The sequence below is a fragment of the Podarcis raffonei genome, chromosome Z (genome assembly GCF_027172205.1).
Source record: "Podarcis raffonei isolate rPodRaf1 chromosome Z, rPodRaf1.pri, whole genome shotgun sequence".
Classification (NCBI taxonomy): domain Eukaryota; kingdom Metazoa; phylum Chordata; class Lepidosauria; order Squamata; family Lacertidae; genus Podarcis; species Podarcis raffonei.
The window spans coordinates 15,764,326-15,791,740 of record NC_070621.1 but is presented as its reverse complement, the minus strand read 5'-3'; the positions used below and the strand labels follow the sequence as shown (position 1 = coordinate 15,791,740).

At 44.5% G+C, this 27,415-nt stretch overlaps 2 protein-coding genes across 5 annotated transcripts in view; one reads left to right on the top strand and one right to left on the bottom strand.

Annotated features, from left to right (window-relative positions):
• Positions 1–1,820: 1,820 nt before the first annotated feature.
• SURF4 (surfeit 4) lies at positions 1,821–20,737 on the bottom strand. 2 transcript variants are annotated; one of them, XM_053374082.1, is made up of 6 exons: positions 20,446–20,737; positions 6,637–6,823; positions 5,023–5,099; positions 4,009–4,052; positions 3,299–3,485; positions 1,821–2,564 (listed from the first exon to the last, which is right to left on the bottom strand). In XM_053374082.1, exons 1-6 carry the CDS (start codon positions 20,491–20,493, stop codon positions 2,298–2,300), a joined length of 810 nt encoding a protein of 269 aa, XP_053230057.1. In that variant the 5' UTR covers positions 20,494–20,737; the 3' UTR covers positions 1,821–2,297. The 2 variants fall into 2 exon arrangements, with proteins under 2 accessions (XP_053230057.1, XP_053230058.1); XM_053374083.1 differs by lacking the exons at positions 5,023–5,099; positions 20,446–20,737 and having other exon boundaries at positions 6,637–6,702.
• A 3,371-nt stretch (positions 20,738–24,108) lies between these two features.
• Positions 24,109–27,415, top strand: part of STKLD1 (serine/threonine kinase like domain containing 1) — a 29,658-nt gene continuing 26,351 nt past the window's right edge. For 2 of the 3 annotated variants that reach the window (XM_053374077.1, XM_053374075.1), the window contains exons 1-2: positions 24,109–24,189; positions 25,470–25,574. In XM_053374077.1, coding sequence (XP_053230052.1) covers positions 24,175–24,189; positions 25,470–25,574 — 120 coding nt within the window. In that variant the 5' untranslated portion in view covers positions 24,109–24,174. Of the gene's footprint in view, positions 24,190–24,224; positions 24,585–25,469; positions 25,575–27,415 lie in introns of those variants that run through there. The other variant, XM_053374076.1, reaches the window with a different exon arrangement.

The following is a 27,415-nucleotide window of genomic DNA, read 5'->3' as shown; positions in this document are numbered from 1 at the left end:
GATCTGGGCAGTGTCTGTTAATAAAGTATAGGCTGCTCTAATCTTTATGATGGATGGCGACAGCCCATGGTCCTCCAGTTGCAGCTGTACTCCAACAACAGTCTGCATTAAGCTTACCAGATGTCCCCATTTCCCGGGAACAGTCCCCAGATTTACAAATCAGTCCCCATACAAAATCCATTGAAGTTGAAGTGTCCCTGGATTCATTGAAAAAAATCTGGTAACCTTAAGTCTGCATGGCCAATGGTCAGGTTGTAGTCTTAATGACCAGAGCCAGGGCCACAGGTTCCTCATTAGTTAGATCTCTACAGATCTCTATACTTGTACAACTAAGATTTCCCACCCCCAAATGGATTCCAGTTGGTCACTGAGAACAGGATGCTGGACTAGATGGGGGGCCATTGGACCGAACAAGGAGGCTCATCATATGGGAGAGTCAGGCTGGTTTTGCAGTTCCCCTTCTGAAGAAGTGAAGGTGAAAGCAGGAAGACTCTGTAGATTTAAACCAGGAGGTTCCCTTACTTTTCATTTTGTATCTTCCACAACCAGCCAAAATAATGGTGGTGCATTAGAGATTCTTTCCTCTGGAACACAAGTGTCCATAACTCCCCCTTGGACAGATGGGCAAATGCTAAGTTTCTGCCTTTAAAAAATGCTTGAATCCTCTTAGGTTACACAAGATAAATACAAGTGAATTTGACCTCTTTATTATTATTCCAGGTGCAAATTCTGGGGTATTGCAAAATATATTTATTGGTGGATGAATGGAAGAAATCTACTGGGCAAGATGAAAAATTTGACAAGGACCTTTCTTCAAAGGATTTTGAGGTTTTAGCACAGAGTAGCTAGCTGGATCTTCATTCGCACTGCCGTAGCCCTTCAGAGGGCTAAAAAATGTAAACAAAAACAAAAAAACCCTAAACATAGATGGTTCGTCTCACCCATGAAGGCGGCTGTGGATAGATGAGGGCTACATAAAATGGAGGCTTTTCACCAAACCTATAAATAATTTGGTGGAAATCAGTGCCACAAAATAAGGCAAGTACGACTAGATAACTGTCTAGATTCCAATTTGTTGCCATTTGCTGCGAGAGAACCTTCACAGACAGAAGCATTTTACCTCTGAATACTAGATACCAACAGCTACCTGCCTGTTTGTGAAATACCGTAATATAGCCACAGGGAACCTACTGTTCTCCGTATCTTAACAGACACCTAACTCACATCTTCCCCTGCCAAGCATGGACAGTGGTCAGTGAACTGTAGCAGAACAGTATCTAGTGTGTCACAGGTTCCATCATTCTTCTGGCATCTTCTGAGTGTCTGTCAGATGGGTCTTTGGTGTAATACAGCAAGGTTGTTCTTCAGGTACACAGGCTCATTTGGGTCAGATTTTTACTGCCCCCAAATAGCAACTGCATAAATCTACAGAATATGGGGCACTGCTCCAAAATTTATAATGTATGCAAATTTCCAACAAAGTAACAAGAATGGCTATAGGTGAAGATGGATTTTAGAAATCTGAATTGCCAATGGACTTTGTTCTGATTGCCCCGCCTGAAAGAATTGTTCATGAAACCCAAACACACTGTCCCCAACCACCCACCCACCCACTTCTTTTTGCTACAACATAGTAGTGGATAAGCTTTTTGCTGGGAGGGACCCAGCTGCTGCACATATTTTCTCCTGCCTCTGTTTCAAGAGATGGTCCTCTCTCTAGCTGTTGTAATACTGTGATGGGTTGGCTTGTTTCAAAGCAGAAAAATCCCTTTCCCATAGTACAAAAGGTGCGCTAGATCTACTGCTCAGATGGTCACGGCTCAATCTGGGAGGCGACTTCTTTAATTACAACAAGAACGCAAAAAAGAAGACGTGGGGAACACCTTGACACCAAAAGTATACAAACAGGAATATCGGATCACAGTAGTTTGTTTCGTTTTTTAAAAAAAATGTGTCTTAGAAAACCATTAAGGAAACTTAAAGGCGGCAAATACAGTGCCCACATGGTGCTTGGCAAGCCAGCTTCTATATGTTTCAATTTCTGGAGATTACAAAAGAAAGCAGAACAGTGTTTCGAGGCAAAAAAAACAAAACATTCCTTGATGAAGAATGCTCTAGTTATCAGATTATCAGTGCCTTCATGAATTCTAAAAAAAAAAAAAAGTGTGCCCTTTAAAGGGATTGTTGGGCACATACATAAGATGCTGGCAGTTTGGTTTCATTCCCCCACGGAACCCATGTTGAAAAAGTCAGTCCCCAGACACCGAGATGATGTGTTTTCCCTGCCCCTCCTATTTCTACCATTCTTTTTTCTTCTCATCCATAGACACGCCACCAGGCCCAAGGGCCACCACCAGCAGGAGGCCTCCGATGACGGACATGGTCTGGAAGAAGTCGTACTTGAGGAAGTCATGCATGGGTTTGTAGACTGGGATGGTCCAGAAGGCGTTGAAGTAGATGTTGATGGCAAAGAGCCAGATGACCAAGGTCAAGGCGGCCAGTTTCGTCTTGAAGCCGACAGCCACAAGGATGATCAAGGCTGTGCCCACGATGTTCTGGAGGATCTATGGGAGAAGATGGGACAGAGAAAAGTAGAATTCAGCAGAGGCTGGTGTAAGGGAGAAGAGGGCATCTTACCCCACCTAACTCAACCTCCCCTTAGCCAGGCCCCACCTGCTGGCCTTAGGATTTGCCACCATTCTAGGGGGAGGCAGCCCTGGCTGTCAGCCTCCTCCTCCTTAGCCTCCCTGGTCTTTGACAACAGGCACTTTCAGTGGCGGAATGCTCACACATGCTCACACCCACCCAGGAAGCAGACCTGGCGCCATCACTGTCATGTTTATCCAGGCTTATGGTTTTTAACTGGGAGGGTTAAAACCTTTGTTGGGCTTATCCTTTACACGCAGTGGAAGGACACATTCCTTGTAAATACATTATTTTAGTTACCTATTGCTGTTTTAAAATCTGATATTAATGTCTTTGCTATTTTATTTTTACTGTATGACTTGCTTTGAGGCAGCTGAGTGCAAAAAATATGGCCAATGCATACAATAAATAACAATAGCATCTCATTAGGAAGGAGGGTGAGGAGAAAACTATAATCGGTTGACTCTGCCTGCCCATCCCTTGCTCTGGCTCTGCCTGACATTGGCCTCCCTGCTTTCCACCCTACCAGGATCAATAGGCACCTACCAGTGCTGGGAATAGGAGGAGCTGGAGGAGGAGGCGGCAAATCCCATACAAAAATACCTCTCCTCCTAAATAAAAACAAATTATTTGCAATGTTTGGGCCACTTACTGAAAAGAAGCTAGCATCAAAATGCAGCAGCGTCATAAACATGAGGACCAGCAGCACTCGTCCGCCCAGCTGCATGTACTGCTTAGGGGAACTTTCCCGCATGGTGGGGACTCCGGCGAACATGCTCTTCCCCTCTGACCATGATTCAGCCAGCAGCAGCAGCAGACCACCCCCCAGAGCAAGGTTCCTGTAGATGGTGAAATATAGTTAGTCCAAAACACACACACCTGAATACCTACACCAGGTGTGACAAGATTCACAAAGGGCTTGTGCACCAACAAAAATTAAAGTGACACAATCAAATATGCTGTTACAAGTCTTAAGATGCTTAAAGGTTATATGCTGGTTGCCTCTGGAGTTTTTGAGTGACAAGTCCCAAGAGTGAAAGTGGCTTACATTTTGACACCTGAGATGTATATATCTTTTGGGATCCACCTTATTTCTGTGATTGTAAGTTGTAAACAGTTTTTAACCTTGCGATTTGATTGTTGTTGCCAAACTGAGGCCTTAAGAGTGAAAGGCAGGTAACGGATGAAAGCGATGATCATAAAACGTTAAGAAACATTCAAAAGCAACCTTGACAAGCAAAATGCGCAAGGGACGCTATAATCATTTTCCTCAATGCTGGCTGGTTAGAAGTGAATGATAAATGAAACTAAGATTAAATAGGCAAGAACTAGTAAAACGAGATAAAAGAGAATGAGACATACCTCATCAAAAACTTCAGATCCCATAAAATGCTGTATGCAATTGTCTAGGAGGAAACAACCAGACACGATTGAACCCTTTGCTTAAAACCTTTTCCTTTTGATCTTGAGGTTGAAGCAGCTAAATACTCCAAAAAGAAGCTTGGCATCTATCTGCTGATGCTCACTTTCATTGCTTCTTCTACCTTCCCTCTCCCACACTCTTTTTCTGTCCCCTATTTAGCACACAAACTCCTTGGGACCAAGGATCTGTTACGTTCACTTATGCTTTCTCTGCAAAGATCTATGCACATTAATGTCACTGTGTAAATAAGATGGGTTCTTTGGACAAGCAAGGGGTATGAGAGTGAAAATGGAGTAGCACTTTTTTGCTAAAGAAAAACAAATGCTTACTGCTAATATATTTTGCAAACATGTGAATGACTTAGAAGAGGAGGGTACCCATTTTAAATTTATTTTACTTCCCTGCTCCCAAAAACTTTGCAGCAGCTATCTCATAAGATAAGATCATAAGATGAGTCTGTTGGATCATGTCAACAGCTCATTTAGTTCAGCATCATGTTCTCACGGTGGCCGCCCAGATGCCACACTAGCAGGACCCAAGCACAAGAGCATTCTCCCCACAGCAACTGCAGTGTTGCTTCTGGCTGTGAGGCAGAGCATAGCCATCATAGCTCAGGGCTCAAGGCGAGTGTGCAGATTCCGCCTGAAGTACTGAACGTTACACTGCTGGACACGGGGCTGTTTTTAAATTTCTGTTTGCCCCCCCCCCCTTTGTGGTTTTCTTTGAGAAAACAAGACGTGTTGTTGTTTTTTCACTTCTACATAACTCAGGGCTAATGCGACCACACCTCTTGTTTTGACTTCGAGCCCGTCAGCACTCAGACACCCTAGTTTGCTACTGGAGGGGCGCTTGCGGGGCAATGGAACCTCCAGCTTCAGAGCCAGGAGGTGCAAGTGTGAATAGGCACGATTTTTCAGTGTTGTGCAATTAAGAGTTGGGATTGATTTCCTTACCTGGAGTGCTATAATGCCAAATAATCCAAAGCAGGCATACTGAACAAAGTTCCTACTCAGCACTAGGATGCAGCCACCTAGGAAAGGAGGCGGAAGAGAAGAAATAGCCAGGTCAACAGCATTAGTGAATCATGTCCCCCTTGCTAAGGTTCTGTTGACCCTCATATCTTTTAAATCCTTGACTCGCCTGCAAACCTTTCTTGCTGGCTTGTCTCTTGAACCATAGCCTTCATTCCTCAAACTTTAGCAACATCAATCTCTTTAAAGGCAGCCTTGTTTTTAAGCACTAGTCCAGCAGCCACCAAATCACCTGCCTGTCAACCATGTGACATGGCCATGACATCAGCTGACCCATTTTCCTTTCCCACTAAAAGCAAACTCAGGGGACCGAGTGCTGACAGACATGGGAGCCAAAAGAGAGACAAAAACAAAGCGCATAGGCAAAGGTCCAGGGCTTGGCATGCACTGATGATCAGCTGTCATATACAGTCAGGTGCAGGGCTGTTGGGCATGGGTTGGCTGAAATCAGGTCCACGGAGTGGAGATTCCCCACTGCTCATCTACAGTATATTAAGCCAAGAGTATATTAAGCAATTGTCACTGCAATTCACAACTGAGAAAATACTCCAAAGCTCACCTACATGAGCTGTTGGGCATCAAGCCATGGTGTACTGCTGCAGGATTGGAAAATGATAGGCCTGTGAGTGGTTGTTTCTGCTTTATAAGCCACCGGGGGGTGAGAGAAGAAATTGGGTGAAGAAGAATGAAAATGACTCTGCAGGAGAATGTAAGGATGGTTGACTTGTAGAGGTGGCAACCATTTTAGGCATGCATAATTGATGCACAATTGCTGATGTACAAGTCATTTTGGACCCAGAAGAGGCCAGAACGGGTGTGGGGGTGTAATGGGGTGCAGCATGCTTATGAATGCTCTGGCGATGCATGCAGGTGCCGGGAACAGAACCCCCCCCCCCGCAAAAGGGTCACTACCTGTATTTATAGGAGGAGCCCACAATCCGACAGTATGATGACTGGGGCTCCTATCACTAAAGAGGGTGGGGGACCTCTAGTCCAAGGGCTTAACTTGGCCCACCTGCCAATCACTTGATACCATGTGTGTTGTCAGCAGGAGGGTAAAAACACAAGCTGGGTTGGCCAGAAGGGTCTCCTTAAGTGTTGCTGATCAGCTGATCTGTGGGGCTTCAAAGCACAGTGCAGGGCTCTTTGCAGCCAGTCCCTTACCAAGAGCCCCAAATGGTGCTTTGAAGCCCTGCAGATCAGCTGATTAATGGGGCTTCAAAGCACCTCACCACTAGGCATAATTGTCAAATTTGGGGAGGGGTGATAAGGATTCGGCCTGCCAGATGTATCCGCTTCCCCACCCCTAGTTTTAAGAGGAGTGAGGGCAGCTTCAAAACCTGTCATCTGGCATAAAGGGGTTGGGTGGGGAAGGGGACTGTGAATGCTCTTAAGGGTTGTGATCTTGTAGACGACATGCCACTATTAGACTGGGCAGCTGTAGTCCAAGCAGAGAATTTATGGGTCCCTTGGTCCAGGAACCAGAATCTCCATTTAACAACAAGCATACATGGATCTCAATATTGTGCCACTTACTTAGCTGTCCAAAAAGGTTAATGAAGACAAAGATGGAGGCCAGGAAGTACCCACAGTTCCATGTGGCATCAATGTAGTCCCTCTGCTCGCTCCACTGGAACCACATGCGGATGCCATCTTCAAGGAACGTGCTGATCAGGCAGAGGCGGGCCACATGCGGGAGGTACTGTTTTGTCACTCGCAAGAACTGCCAGGGGAAAGAAACACAGGTGAGAAGAATGGGCAGGAAGCAGGGACCGCCTGGCTTCCTACCTGGATAGGGATGGCTTTCCCCTCAAAGCACAGCTGTGTTCTCCCTCTGGTGTCAGAGGTAGCACACCTCAATACTTGTTGCTGGGAATCGTGAGAGGGAAAGATTCAGGTTCTGCTTTCAGGCTTCCCTTAATGGGCCTCTGGTTGGCTATTGTAAGAACATGCTGGACTACATGGGCCTTTGATCTTATCCAGCAAAGCTTTTCCTAATGTCCTTAAAGGCACTTCCAAGTGTTTGGCTTGAGGAATGCCTTCTCATCACTTAAATGTAAACAAACCAAATTTGTATCTTGGGTGGTAAGGTTGACCCACCAGGAGATTCTAGCCAGAGCAAGTTCCCTCCTGATGCAGGAGCCATGCCCCTTGACGCACGTTACATAAAGGGTGGAAATGGGGCACATGCCAAATGCATCTAGCTTGAAAATGTCTCCAATTGTGTGACTGTACAGAGACCATGGCTAATCAAAACTGGAGGGGAGGGGGGGACTTGCAATGAACCAGCCTTTGAAAACTTGGGTACTCCCCAGATTTTATGGGACTACAACTTCTATCATGCCCAACTATCAGCAATGCTGCCTGCAGCTGATGGGAGTTGTATTCCAAAACACACACACAAACCAACCAAGATGGCACCAGGTTAGTGAAGGCCGCTGTAGGCAGTCTAATCCCAGAGCTATAGCAAAAGCTCACACTAAAGGATTTGCTAATCCACCACCTTGTTTCTCATAATGCATCTATCTATCTATCTATCATCTATCTATCATCATCTATCATTTCCTCATTTAATCCTCATAACAGCTCTGCGAGATAGCCAAGGCTGAGAGGTAGTGAATGGCCCACAGCTCACCCAGTGAGCTTCATGGCCAAGTGGGGATCTGAACCCGTCTCCCAGGTACTCATCCAGCGCTCTTAACCATTATAACACACTGGTTCTCAATTGCCAGCCCTAGATGCTCCAAAGATGCCTCGTTTACTCCAGTTTATGACCATTTATGAGACAAAAGGCTCAGAGATAAGTCTATTTAGCCAGAGCCTTTTAACAGACCAAATTCTCCATGATTTCTTTTTTAAAGCTAATTTTAAGCTAGTGGCCCTCTTCAGTGTACTCCATAATTTAAATGTACACACAGTGTAAAGTACTTGCTTTTGCTCATCCTGGATCTACTGCCAAACCAATCAGTTCAATTAGATGACTTTGAGCTCTAGCACTAGGAGAGAAAGAGTGGATTCTCTGCCCGCTCTCTCCCCAGAATGTACAATATAGATTGCAATCCTATGCCCACTTACCTGTGAATCCTTGCCTTTGCTTCCCTACCACCACAAAATTTCTGTGAACAGCCAAAATTTCCTGGTGTGAGTCCTTTTGCCCTGGGGCACCTTGAGACCAAGAGTTATGGAGACTTTTGCCACTCCATGTTCAGATGGTGCTGCAAAATAGTTTGTCTGTAACTGTTCAGGGAGGCAGCTTAGCTTATTACCCCAAGTTTGAAGGATCTCTCAATTCAGGCAACTTTATATAGCAGGGGTATAGAAACTGTGGCTCTCCAGACATTGCTGGGCTCCCCCCTCACCTAAGCCCCAGCCAGTAGGGTCAATGGTCAGAACTAAGGGGTATTAGAATTCCTGCAATATCTGGCAGGCCACAGGATTCTCCTCATTCCTGTTCTATAGTATTCTTTAGCTGCCCTTTTATTAATGTAAGCAGGGTGCCAGAAACCCTATTACAGTGGTACCTCGGGTTACAGACACTTCAGGTTACAGATTCCACTAACCAGAAATAGTACCTTGGGTTAAGAACTTTGCTTCGGGGTGAGAACAGAAACCGCGCGGTGGCAGCAGCAGGAGGTCCCATTAGCTAAAGTGGTACCTCAGGTTAAGAACAGTTTCAGGTTAAGAACAGACCTCCGGAACAAATTCAGTACTTAAGCCGAGGTACCACTGTACGTTGTTTCGTTATCTTTCTTGGATTTGTTTTATCTTGTTATGGTTTTGTACATTTACTTGTTTCTCTTTATATTGGACAAAGCAATTTAAGAAATGGTTACAAAAAAGAGGTTTTCCAGCTCCCCCCCCAAAAAAACCCACCCTTCCTGGCACATAGAAAAAAAGCAAGTCAGGATAAAAGCTTCAGCCTAGCATTTCCCCCAATAGGCTAGCTTTCTGGATTCAAGCAGCAATACATGCACACACACTCCTACATTTATTTATACCGGGGAAGGCTTGCCACACTCGTTTCTGATGACTGGGTAAATGCACCCTTCACAGGAAGTAAGCAGATAAAAATAAGTCTTCATGCTGTTTGTTGAGCGTGGTTACGGGACAACCAACCAGCAAGCTGGGGCAGATGAAAACTACATTGTGAATAATGCCAGGCAAGTAACTTCTGGGAGCTCACAACCGGGGGCTCGTGAACAGGACTTGTAAACAGGGGTGTTTGCAAGGATTGGTGGAGGAGACTGAAGAGAATCAGCTTGTTTCTTTTGGATTAAAGCTGGTAGTTTGTCCGAGCTGTTTGGAGGCTTGATTGTTTGCAGGCCTGGTCCTCACCAACAAGGAGGAACTGACTGACAAAGTGGAAGTACTTGGAAACTTGGGAGGAAGTGATGGTGTCCTCTCCTCCTAGGTCCATGATACAGAGGCAAGGGAAAGGTGAGCGTAGTTCGGACAGGCACACTGGACTTGCCAATTTCAAAAAGCCTAAAGTGCTACTGGGTGAGATCCCATGGTCAGAAACATCTGACGAGAAGGGAGCCCAAGATGGATGGGAGCTTCTTAAGGGCAAAATACTGAAGGACCAAATGCAGACAAGAAAGAAAAGTGGGAGGTATCTAAACAAACCAGAGTTGCTGCATAAGGAGCTTACAGATGAATTTAAGATGGACATGTTTCTTCACCTGTGTTTGAAGCAAGAGGAACAACAAGCGAGTGGTAGGTCCTCTATGTGGAGAAGACAGAAAAATGCTATTGGGTGACAGAGAGAAGGTGGAACTGCTCAACAACTGCTTTATCTCTGTCTTTGCACAAAAGGAAAGCAATAACAGATTAATGATGTAAGGAGGGAGCTGCAGACCAAGATAGGAAGAGATGGTAAGGGAATACCTAGCTAGTTGATTTCAAACCTCCAGGGCCTGATAAGATGCACCCAAGGGTACTAAAGGAGCTTGCGGTGTAATCCCAGAACCTCTGTCTATGATCTCTTAGAAAGCATGTGAGGTCCCAGCAGACTGGAGGTGGACAAATGTTGTCCCCGTCTTCCGAAAAGGGAAGAAAATAAGATCCAGGTATCTACCGACTGGTGAGCTTGACACTGATACCAGGAAAGGTTCTAGAACAGAATACTCAACAGTTGGTCTGTGAGCACTTAGAAAAGGATGTTGTGAATACTAAGACCCAGCACAGGTTTCTCAAAAACAAGTCATACCAGACTAATCTCATTTCTTTTTCTGATGGAGTTAAAAAACTTGGTGGATCAGGGGAACTAGCCCCAGGAGCAGCATGGGAAGCATTCGTGTGACACACCTAAACACTGCAGCCGACACACTAATGTGTCATGACACACAATTTGGAAAGCTGTGCATTAATGGTTCCTTGTCATCCAGGGGAAAAGTTACAAGTGGGGTGCCGCAGGGTTCTGTTCAACGTTGTTATAAATTACTTAGATGAAGGAATTGAGGGGGTGATCATCAGGTTTGCAGATGACACCAAATTGGGAGGGATAGCTAATGCCAAAGAGGACAGAATTGGGATTCAAAATGACCGTAACAGATTGGAAAACTGGGCCCAAGCTAAGAAAATGAAATTCAATAGGGACAATTGCAAGATTCTAAACTTGGGCATGAATAACCAGCAGCACAAATCTAAGACCCCTGTCTTACCAGCAGTACATGTGAAAAAGATCTAGGGGTCTTAGTAGACCACAAGCTTAACATGAGTCAACAGTGTGATGTAGCAGCAAAAAAAGCTAATGCTATTCTAGGCTGCATCAACAGAAATAATAGTACCACTCTATTGTGCCTGGAATACTGTGTCCAATTCTAGGCGCCACGATTTAAGAAGGATATTGACAAGCAGGAATGTGTGCAGAGGAGAGCGACCAAGATGATTAAGGATCTAGAAACCAAGCCTTATGAGGAACGGTTGAAGGAGCTGGGTATGTTCAGCCTAGGGAAAAGGAGACCGAGACATGGAAGATGAAGCAAGCTTGTTTTCTTCTGCTCTGGAGGGTAGGACTTGAACCAATGGCTTCATGTTACAAGAAAGGAGATTTGACAGTAAGAGCAGTTCAATAGTGGAACAGAATCCCTCAGGCTGTTGTGGACTCTCCTTCATTGGATGCTTTTAAGCAGAGTTTGGATGGCCATCTGTCATGGATGCTTTAGTTGAGTTTCCTGCATTGCAGGGGGTTGGGTTAGATGACCCTTGGGAGTCCCTTCCATCTCTATGATTCTGTGATCACCAGACGTCCCCAACTCCTGATATCCACCATGCAACAAGGCAGGAATTTATGCAGCTCTCCAGGTTAAAATGCAAGTGCTGAGATTGCTTATACACACAGAGAGAGCAAGATGCAAAAGCAGTAAGTAAAAATCCAGGCATGCTCACAGACCATACATGACTAACACAGAGAATTGTACTTTTGGGTGGAACTAACCGAGGAAATCTGGAAGAAGAAACAAGAAGAAAAGCATGGAACATATTTACTCAAATTGAATAGCCTTTTTCATAGTTTCACGATTCCTCCCCTGATAAGAATTTTACAAGAAATCTGGCACCTTTCATGAAGAAATTATTTGTTAACTCATGTTACTATGTGGATACATATTTTCCCTTGTTTTTTTGAACCCTTGCACTTGTGATGGTGATTAGATGTGACTAGATGCAAATAAAATTTGAAACTGGGACAGAGGTTTGGCAAACTGTCCTGGAACCCTAAACATCTTAAATTCAATATTTACAACATGGTTCTAGACCTCTGGAGGAAGACACAGTGAGACATGCAATTACTGATTTCAGATCACACTTGTTAATGCTGATCATTTACATCAGGGATTGAGAAATCTGTGGCCCTCTGGACATTGTTGGACTACAGCTCCCATTATCCTGGCTAGGGCTGAGGAGAGCTGTAGTCCAACAGCATATGGAGGCCTGCACGTTCCTTGATTTACATAGTAGTTGCTTTTGGCTTTCTTGTTTCTCAGTTGCTTAAAACCTGCAGCTCATGGGTTGGCAAACTAAGGCCTGAGGGCCGGATCTGGCCCAATCACCTTCTCAATCCGGCCCACGGACGGTCCAGGAATCAGCGTGTTTTTACATGAATAGAATGTGTCCTTTTATTTAAAATGCATCTCTGGGTTATTTGTGGGGCATAGGAATTCGTTCATTCTCCCCCTCCCCAAAAAATATAGTCCGGCCCCCACCCACAAGGTCTGAGGGACAGTGGACTGGCCCCCTGCTGAAAAAGTTTGCTGACCCCTGCTGTCGCTCCTCCCCCTGCCTCAGGCTCACATAGTTGCAACTGGTTAAATGTCAGAAAATGGTATAGAAATTATCTGATCTAAAGAAATAACCCAAATAGAAGAGTTATAGAGCTTCCTACAGGTGTGTGAAGCGGATGGTTTTGTTTTGGAAAACCCTGAGAGTGGGTAGATTATCCTACACCGTACATAATAAAAAGCAGCATGTTTTTCTCCTGTAGTTTCTATACTAATGGATCTACTGAGCTTGTGAACAGAGTACCTAGGGTAAGAATATAAAGATGTTGGAGAGGAAACCAGCAGCTTATTCTCTCTCAAGCTAAACCATTAGTGGGAAGGACTTTTATGCAGACAGCTTGGCTGCTAATGAGGTTACATGAATGGCCTGCCAAGCCTTGTAATGGAAAAGAGGGTAAAATAAACAACAATTACAGAGCACCTGGCTGCATTCAATTCAGATTTTCTACTGGGTCTAGTTTTCTTCAGGGCTGAGCTCTGGAAACGAGGCTTGTTGGGGAAGAGAAAGGGCAATTGCTAGTAGCAAAGGTCACCATCTTATGACGAGTGAGACTGTTCATCTCTCTAGCGCAGTACTGTCTACACTGATTGGCAGCAGCTCTCCAGGGTTTTAGGCAGGGATCTCTCCTAGCCCTATATGGAAATGCCAGGGGTTGAACTTGGAACCTTCTGCATGAAAAGCAGGTGCTGTATTACTGAGCTACAGCTATCTAGCTAGCTAGCGATCATCTCGCTATCTACATTGCCTCAAGGCAATGTACACAGTGCAATAAACACAGCGAAAAACAGTTTTAAGGACCACATAAAATAACAACAGATAAATTTAAAAATAATATGAGGTAGACACCCGGTGGCGCTGTGTTCTAAACCACAGAGTCTAGGCCTTGTCGATCAGAAGGTCAGCGGTTCAAATCCCCGCGACGGGGTGAGCTCCCGTTGTTCGGTCCCGGCTCTTGCCAACCTAGCAGTTTGAAAGCACATCAAGTGCAAGTAGATAAATAGGAATCGCTCCAGCGGGAAGGTAAACGGCGTTTCCGTGCGCTGTTCTGGTTTGCCAGAAGCGACTTAGTCATGCTGGCCACATGACCTGGAAGCTGTCTGCAGACAAACGCTGGCTCCCTCGGCCTATAAAGCGAGATGAGCGCCGCAAGCCCAGAGTCGTCCGTGACTGGACCTAACGGTCAGGGGTGCCTTTACCTTTAGACACACATTACAGAACCTATCCATTAAGCTGGAAAAGCCTATCAGAACAACAAGAAGTTTCCATTGTTTCCAGAAAAGTGCAGATAGTGGGCACCTGTTGTTGTCTTGATGGGAATGCTGTTCCACACATCCATACTGAAAGATCTGCTGCGAATTACTACAAAGTAGGCTTCTGAGGTCTTTGGAACTTGACTATGCTCTCCTGTACACTGCAGGGACCTACTGTGTATATATGGGATAATGTGGTCTCTCAAGTTTTGGTGGCAACCACAAAAGGCTAGCAACCACAGCCAGCATAAATTAGAGAATCCCGTATCACAATCCTACCGGTGCAATCGCAGCAACATGTTTCCCCTTCAGGGTGTTTTAGCTTATCACAACCATGCTGGCATCACACAAATTAGAGCAGAAATGCCAGCCAATCCAAAAAATGATAGCTTGTAGAGTTGAATTTTCCATTCCTCCCCTTCCTTATCTAAAGAATCTTCAATTAAATCCCAGATTAGATGTTTTCAGGAGTTACTTGTTACACAAACGCCAACTGTGCAAATATCTCTCCCCACATACAGACATATAACCTGTGGTACATTGCTGCACTCCCCCAAAGTTGAATGGTTTTGCTTTGTAGTTGCACAGGTGGTAATTGGCCCGTCTGCTGGGGTAAGGGACATGAAGGGAAAATTATCTGGAGAAGTTGGCAGAGAAATCAATTTAGCTGCAAAAACCTCAACAGCTGCTTTGCAATTAAATTGCAAAGTACTGTACTTGCAAAACACTTGAGGCTGCCTTTTGCAACCATGGCAGAAGTGCATCAGTTGCTGCTAGAGGTTATGGTTTGCGTATATTTAAAAAATGAATATCCACTTTGCAATTGCAAGAGGATCCAAACACGCCCTCACACAAACCAGATAATTTTGCCAGTTTGCACTCATTGGCTAGATCAACTGAAGGCAGGAACAGATTTGCATTTTACTAAACAATTCAAAAAATACTGCTTTCGTGCTTTAAAAAAAATCCTCAAAATGAAGAAAATTAAAAGCATCTTTTTCTTTTGAAATGAAAGCCAACAATTTAGGAAAGGAGTCTGGAAGATTCCTAAAGGGACCCATGGGGGGGGCGAACCCCTTGTGATTATGGGCCCATGTGGCAATGAGAATTCCAGTGGCAGAAATGCGAACTCTGTTCCCTGTGTCAGTCCTAGGTGTGGGAAAGCTTTGGTCCTCCCAATATGGCTGAACTACAACTCCCATCATTCCTGGCCATGCTAGTTGGGGCTCATGGGAGTGGTAGTCCAGTAACATCTGGAAAGCTAAGGTTTCCACATACCTGGTCTGTCTTCTCACCCAAAAGCAGCCCTGCCATACTTCAATTTGTCCCCACAAGATGGGAAGAGCAGACTGTTGAAGACCAAGTAAGAAGCCTCATTCGTATTTGAACTAAGACAGACACATCCTTATTTCACAGCTCTGCCAACTCACCATTTGAACATTAGACCAACAGAGTACGTGGCTAAGAAGATGTGCGAGTATTTAAAAAACAAAAAAATCAGTGCGAAAAAAAGTTATTTTTAGTGGAAGTCATTTTGGGAAGGGCAAGAAAGATCTTCTCCTGGACAACTGGGCTTTCAGAATGTGTGTTTAAGAAACCTCATTTCGCAACTAGTGTAAACAAACTCATAGAAATAAACATGCAGATATACATATAAATGCACAGTTTCCTCTTTTTAATGGAAAGAAGCATCTGAGAATGCACTCTTGCAAAACTGGGCAGAAGATGCAGATCCAAAACATCTGTTGTCGCCCTGCATTTTATGGATTACAAAAATATTGACTTTTTCTATCCAGCTGATGGGCCTGCCAGTAGCATGGAAGAGACACAACTCAGGGTAGAGCATCTGCTTTCCATGCAGAAGGTCCAAGGTTCGATCCCAGGCATCCCCAGGTAAGGCTAGGAGTGTTGGCTATTTGCAGATTAGTCGCACTGCAGAAAGCATGCTGGGGAGACCACACATTCAAGAAACGCAAAATAACTTTTGCTAGGTTTTAATAACAAAAACAAAAACTCCTTTTACACTAAATTACAATATATCAATTAGCATGACCCATCCACCAGGGTACTGAGAGAGCTACGTGCTGCTCTTTACCCAACAACTTAATTACCACAACTTAACAGCACCTGCTATACTGCTCACAGCTGTAAAACAAGGTCATGTTATTTGCTCTGGCCTTTAAAGAAATACACATCTTGTGGAACAATAATGAACCTTCAAATTTAAAGAGACCATTCAACAGGGAGAGCCCTGTCTGAAACCCTGAAAATCCTTTGCAAGTCAGTGTAGATAATACTAAGCTAGATGGACCAATGATCTGCCCTGCCATAAAGGCAGCTTCCTATGGTCCTAGATAATGCTTTAAAAAATATTGTTTCACCAAGGCACCTCTGCTCCTAGGGCAATATTAAGCTGGGGGTTTTATTGGCAAGGGGCATGGCTAGAAGGCAGAGCATCTGCTTTGCAAGCACAATGCAAGCACAATGGTTTACTTCCCTGCATCCCCAGACAGGGCTAGGAATGTCTCCTGCCTGAAACCCTGGAGAGCTGCTGCCAGCCAGTGAAGGAAATTCTGAGCTAGATAGAACAATGGTTTCTAGGCAAGAATGCTGACTGTTTTTTAAAATATGTATCATTACTAACGTGCACAGCACTTTGCAGAGTAGCAGTATACAAAAAGATTATTGGCACCTGGAGCATAATCAAGGTGAAGAGGCAAGGAGTTGAGATAAAGAATAAATGTGAGCAGATGGGGAGCTGTCAGGGGTGAGGACGGGTGCAGAATTGTTGAGCAAAGCTAGGAGGATGCAACTCATGTTCAGGGAATTTATCATGAATCAAAGCTTAGGGATAGAACAAAACTGGGCTGTAGAAGGTTTTAAAAGGGATATAGCCATTGTGGTGCCCTCTAGAGTCCAGATGTTGTTGGATTCCAAATCCCATCAGCCCCAGCCAGTTCAGTCAGAAGTCAGAGATGATGGGAGTTGTAGTCTAGCAGCATCTGAAAGACACTGCAATTGTCTGGGCTAGCTAAAGGAGAATGAAGCTGTGTGGGAATTGGGGGGGCTGAGAAAAATGGGGTCATTATTACTGCTAACTCAGCATTTTTATATGCTTGCCTAAAGACATAAGATCATGGGTAGGCAAACTAAGGCCCGGCGGCCGGATCTGGCCCAATCACCTTCTAAATCCGGTCCACGGACAGTCCAGGAATCAGCGTGTTTTTACATGAGTAGAATGTGTGCTTTTTTAAAAAAATACATCTCTGGGTTATTTGTGGGGCATAGGAATTCATTCATATATTTTTTTCAAAATATAGTCCGGCCCCCCACAAGGTCTGAGGGACAGTAGACCGGCCCCCTGCTGAAAAAGTTTGCTGACCCCTGCATAAGATCATAAGGAAAGCTTGCTGAATCAGGTCAATGGCCTATCTAGCCCAGCACTGTGTTCTCACAGCGGCTAACTATAGCCTGATGGAAATTGGAAAGGAGGCTCCGAGCACAAGAGCACTCTTCCTTCCAGAGGTTTACAGAGACTTGTATTGAGAAGCATTACCACCTCAAACCACAGAGGCAGAGCGCAGCCATCCTGGCCAGTAGCCATTGATAGCATTCTCCTCCATGAATTATGTCCAACCCTCTTTTAAAACCATCCAAGTTGGTGGCCCTCACTGCCTCCTATGGGAACAAGTTCCATAGTTCAACTACGTGCTGCATGAAGAAGTACTTTCTATTATCTGACACTTCATAACTTCAAGGTGAGCCAGGGCCTTTCTGAATCAAGGTTCATAGATCAGTGGCAGAACATTCCTGCAGTGCACGGGGTTGGACTAGATGACCCTCAGGGTCCCTCCCAACTCCATGATTCTATTATTCTGACATCTGCTTTGCACCCAGAAGGTCACAGACACAATCCCAGGTATCTCCAGGTAGGGTTGGGAGATTCCCTGCCTGAAACCCTGGAGAGCTGCTGCCAGTCAGTATAGACCAGCCTTTCTCAACCTGTGGGTCCCCAGATGTTGCTGAACTACAACTCCTATCACCCCTAGCTAGCAAGGCCAGAGCTCAGGGATGATGGGAGTTGTAGTCCAACAACATCTGGGGACCCACAGGTTGAGAACCGCTGGTATAGACTATTCTGAGTTAGATGAGGGTCTGACTCAGTATAAAGCAGTTTCCTGTTTCCTATGCGCCATCTCAGCCACTATGCTACGTCTAGTTATTTGTCCCACTTTTTCTCCAAGGAGCTCACAGTTGTGTACACTGTTTTCCCCCTCTCCATTTTATCCTAACAACCCTGTAAGGAAGGTTAGCTTGAGAGTAAGTGACTGGCCCAAGGTCACCCAGTGCACTTTATACCTGAGTGAGGATCGGAACCCTTGTCTCCTGGGTCCTAGTATGGCAGTCTAACTGCTGCACCACAACAGCATCCCATACTTTGTTTGCTGGGGTAGTGTAGAAGTTCAGTCAAGCTGCTAAGCTCCAGGGCCCTTGATCATCAAATTATAAAAACTCTTACTGCAGAAGTGACAGAAGTCACTGTTACCATGCGTGCCGTCTCAGATGCCTTTTCCTTTTTTTTACCCAGGGTAAATTAAGGTCATGCAGTTAAATGTATTTGTTACCAAGGGATATTTTTACCAAGGGATATTATCCTGTCTCCAAACCAAAGAAAGCAGATAATAATGTAGGATGTAAACTGCTCTGAGATTTATTTTCTTAAATATAAAGCAGTATAGAAATGAAAAGAATAATTGTTATTATTCGTTTCATTTCTATAGTGCTTTATATTTAAGAAGAGGGAAATACCCTGGAGTACCACAGGATGTATGTACCTTTTTTGTAAAGGCAACACACCCACCCCAACATCACTTGCTGGTTCACTTAAGAGGCACCAGACACATCATACAGCTTAAACTGTTGCCTGTCTCACACATGTTTTCCATCACAGTGCCAGACTGTGGTTAGATAAACCTGTACCAGGACAGGAACAGTTGACACTGGCTTATGAGATAATACTGGATTGTCTTTTCCTTTGTCCAAAAGGTAGGAAGCAGAGAAGTGTCTTTTACCTTCCACACACCTGAACAACAGAATGTGTCACCAGCTGCCTTTGCTAAGTGTTCTTCCCCTAACGCCAAAAGAATTAAAACAACTTTCAACACCTCCTGGTCATTCTCTTCTTAAAAAGGAAACCAGAGGAATAGTTTGGGGCAGTTTTCTACCTTCTCATAAGCTAAAAATAATTATACACAAGGGCAGTAAGGAACCAGATGTCACATGAGCTGAGGAAAGGAAAGGAAGATTGAATTCCATTCATTCATGAACACAGGGGATAGGGAGGAAAGTTTTTAGCCTCTTCGCTTTTGATCCAGAGAAAGGTGAAGATTTGGCTCTTCTGGCTAATAAACAACCCTAGGATAAGATTGGTTTGTGTTAGCACTCTATTTAATCTGGAGTGCCAAACAGAGGTACTGATGCCTCCAGTACAGAAATCGGTTTTTTTTTTAAAAAGTAAGAAAAGACCTGGGGGTTTTGTAAACTTGAATACTACTCAAATATAATAGGTAAAGGTAAATATAAAACACAGACAAATGGTCAGCATATTACCAATACACCGATCAATTTCCTCATGCTTTGTCCAGCATTTTGATAGGATCATGGTCTCTGAGAAAACCCCCTTTTCGGACTTTACATTACTTTGGAAATCCCCATATCCCCAAATGTGGAAAGTGTTTTAAATTAAATTAAAGTAAAGTAAAGTAAAGTAAAGTATGGGGGTAGTTCTTTGTGCCCCCACTCCAAAGGTAGGGTACATTAAATGACTCACACATTCTACAGAGGGAAAGAGAGATTATACTGGTGGTGGTTAGATACCATAGCACTCCCAGATTCCAGAAGCTCATGGGTAGAGAAACTTCCATTATTTTCACATTTTCTTTCCCTTTCTCTCCCCCCCCCCACCCACATTTATAGACCACGTTAAATAAACACCCTATTCCAACATCTACTTCACCATTTTCTGGAAATTGTCAAATCTCTTACCTCCCTCAAGGATAGGATAGATATAGCAAAGAAATGCACAGGACACGCCTTCATTTCGCTAACGTGCAACCCCATAACGTTAAAGCGAATCCCTCTAATCTCAGAGGCAAATTATTGCCAGTGGGGAGGAAAATCTATGATGTCTGAAAGTGGTCTTCTGTCCCAGAGTTCTCTTTAAGGGGAATGGTGAATTTCGGCTTGATTAGCTTACTCGATAGGGCTGGCTATTCACAGGTGATCTGAGCCCCAATTATCGCAAGACGCAAACCTTTAGGAGGTTGAGGAGGCGAGTGATAAAACCCTGGCCCTCTTAACATGGCTTTGGTTTCTCATTCTGTCTGTGATGGGGAAGTAAGACTTATCCCACACCGATTAAGCGAACACTCGTAAGCAATCTTCCCCCGTCATTTTAGATTAGATCACTGAAAGATGGGGCCGCGCCCCTCAAATTTGTGCGGGTGCAAAGCACTCGGGAGAGGGGAAGGCTGATCTCCCGATTCCCTCTGAGGTGGATCCTATGATGTTGGGAACGAGATTGCATCCTCAACGACCAATTCCCCCCCCCCAGCGCACACACACACACAGCAGGCACAAAATACCAACACCCCCACTCCGCAAATCTTCTTCTCTCCTATATAATACAAAGAAGACGCGTGAAGGAAAGGGACTGGACGCTACAGAAATATCTGCAAAACCCCATGTGTGCAGTAAGGCCTCCTCTGCTTCAAGAGAAAGTGGGGCGAGGAAAGAGGAATGAATCCACACCCACCTGGTCTGCAAAATCCTCTGCGGTGCTCATCAGATCGTTCTGCCCCATGGCTAAGTGAGTGCTGCGGGAGTGGCGAAGGGAGCAGTGGGTTTCGCTCCAGGATGTGTTGGGTGCTGCGCCTGGGAGACCGGACTAGCCGCTCACTCAAACACACCCCCGACAACCCCTCCTGTGGTGGCTGCTGGCAGCTTGCTGCTGCTGCTCTTATTGCAACGAGGCTGCACAGGAAGTGGCTGCACTCTCTGCGAGAAGCACTGCCACGTAGGCCAACTCTTAAAGGAACCGCACGGGGCGGCGGGGCGGCGAAGCCTCTGAGGAATCTCGCTTTGGCTTGGGGAGGAGAAGCACCACAGGCTGACCCGGGAGGCCTCGCTCGTGGAAGTGGAGCCGGTGCACGTGGAGTCGCCCCACAGAAGGCCCCGCCACCCTTCCCGAGGCCAAGGGCGCAATCCCGTACGCAATGCAGAGAACTGGAAATAAAACCCCAGTGAACCCTTAGCCTCTGAGCAAAACCTGCATTTGGTGTATTAGGGTTGCAGTTCGTTTCTAAGGCATCTCGCAAGTAGGGGGGTCTCCAGACCAATGTGTTCTGAAACTTTATTATTATTATTAATTTATTTGTTCACTTGTTATTGCCAAGGTCTCTAAGCACCCTCCATTTAAAAACATAAACATAAGAAGCTAACTTATACTGAGTCTAACTAGCTCAGTATTTGTCTTCATTATCTTGCAGCAGCAAATCGGGGTTTCCAGGCAAGAATTCTTTCCCAGCCATACCTGTAGATGCCACTGGGGGCTGAACCTGGGACCTCCTGCATGCAAAGCAGATGCTGTACCACTGAACTACACCCCTTCCTCTAAAGATAAAGTAAGATTCTAGTCCTTACAGTTCTGAATTAAAGGGTGAATTAAATAAGAAGCTGTCGTCTGCTGAGTCTTGTTCAGTATTGTCTACACTGACTAGCAGCAACTTCTTGGGGTTTGGTACAGAGAATCTTTCCCAGACCTATCTGGAGATACTCAGGATTGAACTGTGGACCTATGATCTACCATTAAGCTATGGCCCTTTCCCAGTACAGTATATAAACATTATACCATTACAAATTCAAATGAAGCATTATCATTAACATTATCATACAATCACAATTCATGGACATATATACACACTATAACAATAACAGGAAGCACTGGCAGAATGCTAACAGCAGAATAAAATCAGTTTGGTCCATCAAAAGCCTGAAGGGAAAGATCAGTCCAGCACCAAAAAAGATGGCAGTGAAGGCAGAAGGTGAACTTCACCTGGGAGAGCAATCCACAGGTGAGGAGTCACCACTGAAAAGGCCCTTTCCCTTGTCACCATCTTTTGAGCCTCCCTTGCAGGGAACCTGGAGAAGGGTCAGTCACTCTTAGCCTAACATTCTTCACAGGGTTGTTGTGAGGATAAAATGGGAAGAAGCAAAACTGTGTACACCACTTTGAGTTCCTTGGAGGAAATATAGGATATAAATGTAAAACTAAAAGCAACAATGGCAGTATTAACTATGCTGATTGCCGATTTGCCACTGGGCCAAATTCAAAGCACTTATGTAGAGACCCAAATAACTACAAAAGACACCTCCTATATCAATTATGCCTAACACTAGATCACTTCCCAACTTTTTTGTCAAAGCTGACCCATGTATTGCCCCAAGGCAGCCTATACACATAGAAATCTTACAGGGAAACCCATAACAGTATATACGTATTTGTATGGTAGCGGTACTGCTATTGCATCCCACCTGAGGTCAGGTGCTGCAGCCAGGTAGTGGGACTCCCAGCCTATCTGTTGAAGTCCAGTGCAGCTCAGAGACTAAAAATCATGAACTCTGGTTTGAATCTCACCTCTCCTGTGATGAACTCACCTGGTGGCATTAAACAAAGCCATTCTTACTTAACCTCCCTGCCTCCCATCTGCAATGTGAGAATGGCAAACAACAGTGTCTACATTACAGGGCTGCTGTAGGGAGCATAGCATATGTCAGTCATGCTGGCATCCTCTTGGACTTACCTGGTTACACAAATTCTTCAAAGAGATTTGACTCTCTTATCTTTCAATTCCAATTTCCTTTTTTACCAATACTCTTTTTTAGTAATTTCCTCTTTTGAAGTGATTGTGCTGTACTTTCCTTCACACAAGTTCCCTTTGCTTACAACACTGAATCTGACAGCAATATGACACTGCTTCCAAAAGATTCAGCAATGCTTCCATCACATACCAGGTCCTCAGTGTCACTGCTGAATAAGCCACTTTGAGGTCCTGGGAGGGAAAGGTAGGATATTAAATGGAAAAATACATAATAACGTCCCAGGTTTTGCTTCCCATATGGTCAGCATCACAATCAACTGTTCTAGGACACAGTCTTACTATACTATACATTTAAAGCATAATTAAAGCATGACTTCCTCCAAAGGATAATGGGAATTATAGTTTTTTTAAAGGGTGCTGAGAATTGTAGCTCTGTGAATGAGTAAATTAAACTTCTTATGATTCTTTGGGCAAAGCCATGTACTTTAAATGTATGGTGTGCATGTGATCTTAGTGTATCTAAAAATTTGACCCGGCTTAAAACTTTATTCACATTGGATTTTTAGGATGCTTCATTCAGCAGCTAGGTTTATGTTGCTTTTTAAACATGCTTTTCAGTTATGATCTTAATGAATATGACTAAGGTCCATAACTTTCATTGTATTTACTCTGAGTAAACTTAGTTGAAAAGCACCTTTTTTAAAAGATCTCTGCCTTGACTATTTATCTGTACAGTGGTACCTCGGGTTAAGAACTTAATTCGTTCCGGAGGTCTGTTCTTAACCTGAAACTGTTCTTAACCTGAAGCATCACTTTAGCTAATGGGGCCTCCTGCTGCTGCTGCGCCGTCGCTGCACGATTTCTATTCTTATCCTGAAGCAAAGTTCTTAACCCGAGGTACTATTTCTGGGTTAGTGGAGTCAGTAACCTGAAGCGTATGTAACCTGAAGCATATGTAACCCGAGGTACCACTGTATTGCTTTTAAATCTAACTTCATTTGTTGTTTTTGGTATTGTTTTAAAATCTGCTTTAGTTCCTTATATGATTGTGAATTGCCTTGAGACCTAAAATCAACAATGATCCATAAATTAATAACAACATCATCATAATTATCGTCGTTGTCGTCCAGTTTTCATAACAATGAAATGTGGCCACCTGTCCTTTCGCCTGTAAATAAGGTCATAATAATTGTTTAATAATAATAATAATAGACATTCACTGATTTTCAGTTAGCACAAAAGTGCTACCCAGCAACCTAAACTTAGTAAAAAAAAAAACCACTTTGCACATGCTTTGGAGCCTTTTTCTCTAAAACACGTCACGCCCTCTAGAGGAATTGGTGTGTAGCAACCCTAATAAAATATTTGTGCGTGAGAGAAAGACAGTGGGAAGAAGTAGGTTCCGTTTTGGGGTAAGGTTATAAGCTAAATTCTAAAAAGTTGGCGGGGGGGGGGCGGAACTGAAAAATACATTTGGATATCATAAGAGGAGCATATATATATGCTGAAGAAATTGAAAATGGGCGGGAAAAGAGGTCTGAGGACGAGGCAGACTTTTTTCCCGCCACAGAATTGGCAGGTGAAGAACGAGTGGGGGGAGGGGAGAGGAGGAGGAAGGCGGGAGCCGTTTGTGTCTGTTGCCCCTCCTACTTCCCCGGCCAGCCATGGAGAACTACGAGGTGGGGCGGGGGGGCAGAGGGTTGGCCTGAGGAGAGGCGGGGGGGGGGACGATTTGAGGCGAGGAGGAGGGAAAGCAACTGAAGTTTGACTCCTCCCCCTCCCCACACATGCATTTGAAGTGACGGAGGGGGCAGGATTGGAAAAAAATCTATACTGTATCTCCCCCCAGACTACAATTCCCGTCATTCCCTGATGGTTTGTCCATTCTGGCTCACGAGGCTGCTGGGAGTTGTGGTTCAACAACATCTGGAGGGTGAAAGGAGCATTTCTGTAGCCTCTCCGCATGCTGTTAAGGCTACAATTCTCTTTATCCCCCGACCACTGGACCACGCTGACATCTGGGAGTTGTAGTACAATCACATCTGGAAGATCAAAATGACTGCCCATCCTCTGTGTATATTTATTTCTTTGCAGGGGAGTGGTAGGAATTGGGGGTGGGGGGGTTAACAGATGGGCAATTTGTGTGAGAAGGCATCTCAAACCTAGGGAGGGGTGTCTGGGGGCAAGCTAGGTTTTCAAGGAGGGGATGGATGAAACAATGCTGCTATCATCATTGTCATTCGTAGACTTTTTATTTTACTATTCCCACTAGAATGGTTGTAAAGGTGTGGGGGAGTGTTGCCTCCATGTGGGTCTTGAGTCCTGGAGGAAAGAGAATCAGTGAGAGATGCAAACAGGGAATGTTTCAACTGTTTTTAATTCTGAATTTTAAATGTTCTCCAAAGGATAATTGGAACTGTAGTTTGTTAAAGGTGCTGGGAATTGTAGTTCTGTGAAGGAGTAAACTGCATATATTTAAAGCACATTTAATGCACATCTGAAGTTCATAACTTCCCCCAAAGAATCCCAGGAGCTGTTGTTTCCCCCTCATAGAGCTGTAAGTTCTTTAACTAAGTTCCCATATATTTTTTAAAGGAGACTGTCAGCTTTAAATGTGTGTTCAATGGGCTCTAGGTGTACGGTGTGGATCTGCTTGAAAATTCCTTCTCTTTGTTCCCACTATATTGTGATGGATCAATTTGGAACTCCCTGCCAGTGCCTATTGACATCAGATAGGCGCTTTTACTGTCCCCTTTGTGACAACTGCTAAAAACATTTTGTGTGTACAGTGTGGATCTGATTAAAATACTATTTCTTCACAGTATATTGTGATCTGAATAACAAGCATTCTGTGCATAGCTGAAATGTATCTGGCTTGTCTTGAGGAAGTATAGTGCCTTTAAGGTGGTCCCACTGTCCTTCAACCACTTGCCTTATATACATCTACTATTCCTTACAGATTCTGGATATTCTGCCTCATGGGGCCCTTGGGACAATGCTGATAGTGGAATCAAAAGTGGAGAAAGAAAAAGATGGCGGCAGAAAGAAGTATATTATGAAAAAGGTAAGGGGGGAGCAAGGGCCTTTATGACAAGATGTGTCTCCAGTGATTTTATTTTGTTTTATCGGATTTGATTGATTGCAAGGATGGGGGACACATGGCTTGATAGGAGTACATGTGGATCTGAAGGTCTTAGTTGACCACAAACTCAACATGAGTCAATTGTGTGACACAGCAGCAAAAATCGCTAATGCAATCCTCGGTTGCATCAACTGAAGTACAGTAGAGAGTCCAGATCAAGGGACGTTATAGCATCACTCTATTATGCCTTGGTCAGCCCCCACCTGGAGTACAGTGTCCAGTTCTGGGCAACACAGTTTAAGGAGGATATTGACAACTTGGAAGGTGTGGAGAGAAGGGCCACCAAGATGATTGAGTGTCTGGAAACCAGGCCTTGGGAGGAAAAGTGAAGGGAGTTGGGCATGTTTAGCCTGGATAAAAGAAGTCTGGAAGTGGGAAGTATAGCCATCATCAAATATCTAAGGGGCTGTCACACAGAGGATGGACCAAACTTGTTTTCTGCTGCTCTGGAGGATAGAACCCAAATCAGTGTCTTCACAGACAAGAAAGGAGATCGCAACTAAATCTTAGGAAGAATTTTCTGACAGTAAGAGCTGTTTGACAGTGGAATGGACTACCTTGGAAGGTGGTGGGCTGTCCTTCATGGAAGGTTTTTAAAGAGATGGTACAGTGGTGCCCCGCAAGACGAATGCCTCACAAGATGGAAAACCCACTAGACGAAAGGGTTTTCCGTTTTGGAGGTGCTTCGCAAAACGAATTTCCTATGGGCTTGCTTCGCAAGACGAAAATGTCTTGCGAGTTGCTGCAGGGTTTTTTTCCTTCCTCCCCCCCTTTTCCCAAGCCGCTAAGCTGCTTATCAGCTGATCTGCTAAGCCGCTTAACAGCTGATCGCTAAGCCGCTTATCAGCTGATCCGCTAAGCCGCTTAACAGCTGATCCGCTAAGCCGCTTAACAGCTGATCCGCTAAGCCGCTTATCAGCTGATCCGCTAAGCCCGCTAAACCGCTAATAACGCTAATCTGCTAAGCCGCTAATGGGCTTGCTTCGCAAGACGAAAAAACCGCAAGACGAAGAGACTCGCGGAACGGATTCTTTTCGTCTTGCGAGGCACCACTGTAATCTGTCAGGGATTCTATAGCTGTGAACCCTACATTGCAGAGAGTTGGACTAGATGAGCCTAGAGGGGTCTCTTCCAACTCTATGATTCTATTACAGTGGTATCTCAGGTTAAGTACTTAATTCGTTCCAGAGGTCCGTTCTTAACCTGAAACTGTTCTTAATCTGAAGCACCACTTTAGCTAATGGGACCTCCTGCTGCCGCCGTGCCGCCAGAGCATGATTTCTGTTCTCATCCTGAAGCAAAGTTCTTAACCTGAAGCCCTATTTCTGGGTTAGCGGAGTCTGTAACCTGAAGCGTATGTAACCTGAAGCGTATGTAACCCGAGGTACCACTGTATTTATTTCCCACCTATTTCTCCCAGGACTTCATGGTGGCATATATGGTTCTATCTCCCTCCTTATTTAACACAACAACCCTGTGAGGTAGGTTAGGCTGAGAGGCAGGGCTGGCTCAAGTCATACCCAGTGAGCTTCATGGTCAAGTAGGGGAACTCTGGTTTCCTAAGTCCGAGTCTGACACACTAACCGTTACACCATATTGGCTGTATGAAAAACCACATATTCATCAAGAGCCACTTGGCTTCTGTTACAAAATGTATTATTTTATTAACAATCAGAACATTACTAGAGTAAAAGGACTTACATATTCTCACCAGCCCATTTTATCTGTTGTGCAATCGCCAGGACTTAATACAAACAAGCATT

What these genes read in the sequence shown, in the direction of transcription:
- SURF4 (XM_053374082.1), bottom strand. Translation starts at nt 20,493, where the DNA reads ATGGGGCAGAACGATCTGATGAGCACCGCAGAGGATTTTGCAGACCAG. An exon ending in TAACCTTTTTGGACAGCTAA is followed by an intron (nt 5,100 to 6,636) that starts GTAAGTGGCACA and finishes CTCCTTTCCTAG; the next exon opens with GTGGCTGCATCCTAGTGCTG. An exon ending in TTGATGCTAGCTTCTTTTCA is followed by an intron (nt 2,565 to 3,298) that starts GTAAGTGGCCCA and finishes CTTCTCCCATAG; the next exon opens with ATCCTCCAGAACATCGTGGG.